Below are 7,110 nucleotides of genomic sequence, written 5' to 3'. Positions count from 1 at the left end.
ACGTTAATAGAGCGGCCCGTATAGCTAGGAACGGACTAACGCCCCGGGTAGAGCGGAACTTACCTATTAATACTGCTATTGCGGTTAAAGAAAGGAGAGAAGGAAGGGAAGGGGGAAGGGGGGGATGCCGCCTTATATACCCCTTAGTAGAGGATGCTGCCTAAGGCAAAGGGGACGGGCAACCTAAGGCTTACGTAGGTCCGGACCAGCCGCCGGCTACCTAGGGGCGTATATAATAGGTTACGCCCTTATTTAAACGGCTAGCCGGCCGACGAGTATAGAGCTAGGTCCCGGCTGCCCGGGCTAACGGGCGCGGGGACAATAGGGCTAGTAGGGCCGGCCCTATTAACGGGAAAGGGCAGGGAAGAGCCCGCGGCACGGGCCTAATTATACGGGAGCCGTTAATAGGGCAGCGCTGCGCCGCGCTCGAGGGAGGGCATTGTATAAGAGTCTTTAACTATTATAGGTAATGGGCTTAGGCCGCGGCCTAAGCCGTGTAGTTACGTGCGGAGGGCCGGATCCCGTAAGTATAGGGGCGGGCCAGCCGCGCATAGAAGAGCTCTACATAGCTTATTAATATCATCCTACGGACGGCACCTACGCATACGCCTCTGCCTACTCCGTAATAGTAAGTAAGGTATATATAATTCTCTACTAATACCCTATTAATATATTAGTACTATATACCTAAGTACTTTATTAGCCTATACCTCTTAGTAGCGCTCTTATAAGCTCCTATAATATATACTATATATAGGGGGCCGCGTAAGCGGCTCTAGCCTAGACTTAGCGCTTATACTTTAAGAGGTTAGCGGAAGACGTTTATTATACTTACTTAACTATAGACTTATAGGGGTAGCGGAGATAGAGGCGGGGGCCGAGGGGCCGGGCGTTATAGGTAGTAGTAGGGACAGCGTCGTTACCTTAAAGGGCGATATAAAGGTAGCTAGCGTAGCGTAGGTAGTAGCGGCGGCGGTAGGCGCGGTAGTAAGGGCATAGATAGGAGTAGCGGTAGCGGCGGAACTATCGTTAGCTATACCTAGTATAGCGTTAACGAATAACTTTATACGCTCTAAGAAGGAGAAGGTAAGGGAGGGGGAGGTAGATATATTTATTATATAAGTTAGTATAATAAATTATAGCCTCTTACTTTATAAGGTAGGGAACTTATTAGTTAAAGTTATTATTATTATATAAGAGCGTTACTAAGAGGTATAGGCTAATAAGGTACTTAGGTATATAGTACTAATCTATTAGTAGGGTATTAGTAGGGTATTAGTAGGGAATCGTACTTACTTAGCTTACGAGTTATAAACTACTCGCTACTTTAACTAAAGAGGAGAAATTCCTTTTCTTATAAGCTTTAGTCTTATAACGAGGAGAATATAATATATATAGCGTAGTACCTTTAGCTATCTCTACTACCTAACTAATCGTACTATAATATATATTCCCTTATATATTATTAAGGCTATTATTACTATTATAGCTATTACTATTAGTATATATTAATAGGGCGGCCTATATAGCTAAGAACGAACTAACGCCTTAAGTAAAGTAGAACTTACTTATTATTACTACTACTATAGTTAAAGAAAGGAGAGAAGAAAAAGAAAGAGGAAAAAAAGGATACCGCCTTATATACCCCTTAGTAGAGGAGGCTGCCTAAGGCCGAGGGGACGGGTAACCTAAGGCTTACGTAGGTCGAGGCCGGCCGCCGGCTACCTAAGGGCATATATAATAGGTTGCGCCCTTATTTAAATAGCTAGCTAGCCGATAAGTATAGAGCTACGTTCCGGCTACCCGGGCTAATAGGCGCGGGGATAATAGGGCTAGTAGGGCTAGTATAATTAACGGGAAAGGGTAGGGTAGAGCTAGTAGCACGGGCCTAATTATATAGAAGCTATTAATAGGGCAGCGCCGCGCCGCGCTTAAGGGAGGGCATTATATAAGAGTCTTTAACTATTATAGGTTATAGGCTTAAGCTATAGCCTAAGCTATATAGTTATATATAAAGGGCTAGATCCTATATATATATATACGGGCTAGCTATATATAGAAGAGCTCTATATAGCTTATTAATATTATTCTACGGACGGCACCTATATATACGCCTCTGCCTACTCCGTAATATTAAAAGGAGTAACCTAGGGGCCCTAGGGCCCTTAGGGGGGGAAAACACCGCGTAGGAGGAATCGGGATTAACCTTTCCTTTATCTTTACCTTTATAGCTACCCTTTCCCTAATTAGTTATAAGCCCCCGGGCTCTATAGCTAGCTAGGACTGCTAATAGGGGCCTAGGCCCCTATTAGCCTCGCCATGGCCCTAGAGGCTATATGCGAGTAATAATATTAAAAAAAAAGATAGAAAACATACATTATCGTTTAGACTTAATTGTGCCTGCCCTTATCCTTCCGCCCGCGCTCTCAGCTTGCTGAGAGTATGATACCTTTGATGGTATTAGCGATTGCACCAGTAAGGTTTCCGGAACGTTTCGGGATGACCTCCAGAAGGCCATGACCAGCAGTTCAATTACGAAGCGCAGTGGGGAGAGATCAGCATGTGCTATCTCAAGAAGCAGAGAGGTAAGTACACCGCTATTCATAACTCCCTACGCACCAGCTGATGCGGCTTTCCTGACACTTCGCTACCAGACACGGAAATTCCAAGCGACATGGTTGACGATGCCTCGAACAATCCAGGGCCGATAGGAGCCCCCAATGAACCTGCCGACGCGACGTTTGGTCTTCAGCCATCACGTACGTATTTCGAGTTTCCGTTACGCAATAGAATCAGATGGGATGACGCAGCGGACCAAGGTTTAAATATAGCTAATGTCTTACCAGCCACTATTGAGAGCTGCGGCGGCGACAAACTGATGTTTTTGAAGACCAAACTAATGGCAGGCTGAATGAGGTCGGTTCATCGGTCTGGACTTCCCATTGTGGATCTGAGGGCAGTGAGTTATGCACAAAGGTGAAAAATTCGATTTTGAAGCCGCGAGGATGTAATCACTACAAGACCCAACGAACCTGGTGGTAGCCTGGTCATTCATGCTTGACCGTTCATTGATGGACAGAACGACATGGCCAGGCAGGGAAGAGCCACTATGTGATTGGTTGAGACATCCCGTCAGGCGTCGTAGGAGCTTGCTTCTACGCATGGAAATCTCGTGAACTTTTGTAAAGTAAGAAGCCCTGTGATGCAACGTGTGGTGTTGATGCTTGATTCACATCATTTCTCATTTCGATCCCGCAAGAGTCCGGCACGCAGCCCTGTGGTCTTTAAAGTGCGCCACCTGACACTCCCTCTTGCAGTACTTGACGGCCTTGCATCTGCCGCACGACATCAACGCACCAGACCTGTTCCCGCAGTTGGCGCACTGTGTCGCTGGTGGACGAAAAATCGCCTCCAGCAGATCTTCGGCCGTCTTTTTGGCCCGCGTCAAGATGCGCTGCTCGCCCGCACTGACCTGTGCCGCTGCCCAAGCGTTGCCCCCCGCGGGGTAGTCTTCCACGGCGAGCTTTGCCTCGAGCTCTTCCAGCGGGATACCGAAGCTCTCTAGGAGGGTGCCTATCGAATCGACCAAAAATTGCAGCACCTGCATCTCGTTTCCATCACTGACCTTGCCGTCTGTGCCATTCACCAGCTGCAGAGTCATGTCTGTGATGTTGGATTCGTCCAGTCGCTGGATTCGGAGGTATCGAAGCACGCTATTCGGAAGTGGGTCCTTCACGGTGAGGGAAATGGTGCATGTTGAGCCGAGCCCTGCCAGCGCCCAGAGCCTTTCCTTCTGCTCGTAGAGGGGGGCCATTGGGCTCGTCTGGAGCACGAGGTCGTAACTGTCGTTGGGGTTCTCCAGCAGAACAAAGCCGTAAAGACGCAAAAGTCGGTTGTTCGGCACGCTGCCGTAGTAGATGAATATCTGTCATTTTAACATCAGGTTATCTTTTTAGAAATTGCGCATCGACAGAGATTAGCAGAGTGGTCGGCAAACCTGATCTCCGACTTGGTAGTCCCTCGCGGCATGGATGGAGAGGTCTCCAGACTTTGGATCGTAAGCATGGCACTGCTTTGCGTCGAGAGAATGGTTTAGCATGTCTGCCAGAGGGGCCACGAGCCGAACCGAAGTCGTCTCTGAGACTGCAAAGTCCATTGCACGGCTCCATATTGAGCAAAGAGCCCATTTGTACTAATAACGTAAAAGTAAGCTCGTCAGCGACAGGGAACGAGTCAGGGTGCGGCAGGAGGCAATGAAACGTACATCTTCCATCGTAAATTGGTCTAGAGGGAAGAGATCGCGATGCTGGCTCAGCAGCTGCACATGCAGCTGCCTGTAGTCGTCCTGCACACGCTGTTCCAGCTGCGAGGTGAGTGTATAGAGCGAGGATCCCTCGCAGACTCGCAGCTCGTCATTTGTAAAGAATACGCTTGCCGAGTAGCTCTGCGGCATCGCAGCGATATGATGTCGACGGCCCTCATAGCCTGATGTTCGCGACTTGACAAAGAGGAGATAGACGGCCAAAGTATCCTCAACCGACAAGGGCGGCCGCGCAGAGCGAAGAACCGGTCCAAGGAGCGGATCGGCGCGCGCCCCTTCTACCTTCCACAAGCAAGCAGAAGGGATGGTTAGGATGCGCTCTCCTTCTTTGAAGCTACGCAGTGCTTTGACACCGCGTCCGGTAACGGGAAAATCAGCAACCTCTATGCCATCCACACCTAAGGCCCCCGATTGCTTCAGCCAAGCCTCCATGGATCTGGAATGGATAAAGCTAAATAAAAGCGTCCTTTAGACAAAAAGAGAAAATGAACCTAAAACAAAAAGTAGTGACGAAGATGATTGCGCTGCCGCCGAGTTCAAAAATTCCGCAGACGACTTTTCGGGTGGTGGCGGGGCACGTCATGAATCCTCGCAGCCACTAACGTAATCCACCCCCTTCCCGGTCACACCCCCTACCCGCTCAAAAATTCTCCACCGACGCGAACCGCACCTCACGTCACGACCAACCGAGCATAATAGACGGCAATTAATTCTAAGAGACAAATAAGCAAGTTAATTTAGAACTATCTATCTATTACACGTCCGAGCATTGCGTTTAAAAGACCTATATTTACTATACCGTGGTGGTGCACGCTATCTTAGGACGCATAGCTCTTCTCTCTACCGTCGGGCCTGCTCCTCCTCGATAAGTTATTGCCGTGCCCGCTTATCCTCCCTTGCCCTTAGTCGCCTAGCGCGTTCCTATTCTTTTCTCGCCGTCGCTCGGCCCGCTCTTACTTTCTTATCGTCGCTTAACCCGCTCTTCTTCTTTATCCCTCCGTCGCTTTATCCTAGCCATGCCTTCTACGACGGATAGAGCACTACCGTTACTAATATACTCGCGTCGTTGCTCTCTCTTCCTCTTTCGCCGTTAGTTTTCCGACTAAAGCTATCTATTTTCGTCGGCGAGTAGCGCCGCACTATATATAGCAATTTAATATCCTTAATAAGCTAGTTTATAGCCTATAAGACTAGCGAGCTTATATTTTATAGTCGGTACTAAAGAAGTCCTTTTATATAAGTAGTAAGCTAGCTAATATTATAAAATATCTTATAGGCTTCTAAGCTTTTATAGGGGCTTAGAATATACCTATCGCTATTATTATTATTATTATATATACTATTCCTATTAACTAAATCGCGTAACTATAATAGAACCTAGGTCGGATTAAATAAGGAAAGGCCTATAGCTATAAATCTACTATAAATATTTAATAGGGAGAGTACTTATTAATAGGCCTCGATATATAAAGGTAAGAAGTCCTCTTTCTTAATATAGTTATAAGGGCTTTTACCCTATATAGGCCTAGACTAGGGTCTAGGCTAAGTCTATATATAAGCGGCCTCTACGCTTATATAGGCTAAGCCCGTACTTCTCTTCCTTTTCCCTCTTATAGATTATTAACCTTCTTTTAATAGACTATACCTAAGCCTACGCTTTAACCTACTCTATAATAGTATAATCTACCTTTTATTTTACCCTCTTTATATCCCTATATATATAATTTTTAGCTGCCTTTAAAGCTAATATTTAATTACTTAGTTTAGTTAAACCGCCTACGCTAGTATATATATACGTAAAATATCTATACTCCGATAGTCGTAAAATTAAGGTTAATATAATACTTAGTTTACTTAGGTAATTAAGAGCCTCTTATAATAGTAGGGCTCTATATAACTAAGAGCGGTACTACTATACCTTAATAAGTTTAATAGCTCTTTTATAGAGCTTAAGCTATAGCTACTTTATATAGAAGCGAAGCTCTATACTATTAAAAGGTATAGGTAATAAGCTTAGGCTCGTATAATCAATAGTATAAGCGGAAAGAGCGGTCGAAGGAGTATAGGGTAGGATTTAGTCCGGAATTTATAACGAGTATATAAGGAGCTAAATAATATATTAAAAGAATAGTATTATAAAAGATACTTATAAACTTCCTTCTTTTATTTACTACTCCTAGGGAAATCCTTTGTCTTTTATAGACTATTGCTCGCTTACTAGTAGACTAATTAGTTAGTTTTCTAGTATATTCTAAAGTGCTTAAAAAGCTCTATCTATAGTATGTCTTCCGGACTTAGTAGGTATAAGAAACGGTGTTCCTATTATTAATAAAGCAGCTATAATATACTCTCTGGATTATATAAGCTAATAAGTAGTATATTAATTATAGATAAAATCCTATCCTATAGAGCAAGAATCGCTCGTTATTTTGCATGTTATTATGCATTAAACGGGTTGCCGGTTATCGTATAATCGGGAATCGAATAAATAGAGCTAGCTTAGAATACTAGCTAAGACCTCTTAAGAATACTAGCACGACCAACCTCTTTTAAACATAAATATTAGTAGAACTAAGACACTTCTAGATATACTCGAGGTATCACGGAATTTCTTAGTCTTAGGGCTATATAGTAGCCTAAATTTAGTCTTAAAAGGTTCTTCCGTTTAGCTATAATTATCTATATAAGATAGTATATCCGCTAGTAGATAGAGAAAGAATTATTAACTTTAACACCTCTTCTATATACTAATATTCTACTAATAAATTCTATTAAAAATCCTACCTTAT

At 44.4% G+C, this 7,110-nt stretch overlaps 1 protein-coding gene across 1 annotated transcript; it reads right to left on the bottom strand.

Moving 5' to 3' along the window:
• Positions 1–3,241: 3,241 nt before the first annotated feature.
• Positions 3,242–4,453, bottom strand: HRG_11518 (rubisco LSMT substrate-binding domain-containing protein; the record flags this gene model as incomplete). Its single annotated transcript, XM_044869988.1, has 3 exons — positions 3,242–3,925; positions 3,998–4,192; positions 4,265–4,453. 3 exons carry the CDS (start codon positions 4,451–4,453, stop codon positions 3,242–3,244), a joined length of 1,068 nt encoding a protein of 355 aa, XP_044714885.1.
• Between the last annotated feature and the right edge of the window lie 2,657 nt (positions 4,454–7,110).

This window comes from Hirsutella rhossiliensis, assembly GCF_020360975.1.
Source record: "Hirsutella rhossiliensis strain HR02 chromosome Unknown scaffold00021, whole genome shotgun sequence".
Classification (NCBI taxonomy): Eukaryota; Fungi; Ascomycota; class Sordariomycetes; order Hypocreales; family Ophiocordycipitaceae; genus Hirsutella; species Hirsutella rhossiliensis.
The sequence above is the reverse complement of the archived record's forward strand: the minus strand, read 5'-3'. Positions and strand labels throughout refer to the sequence as shown.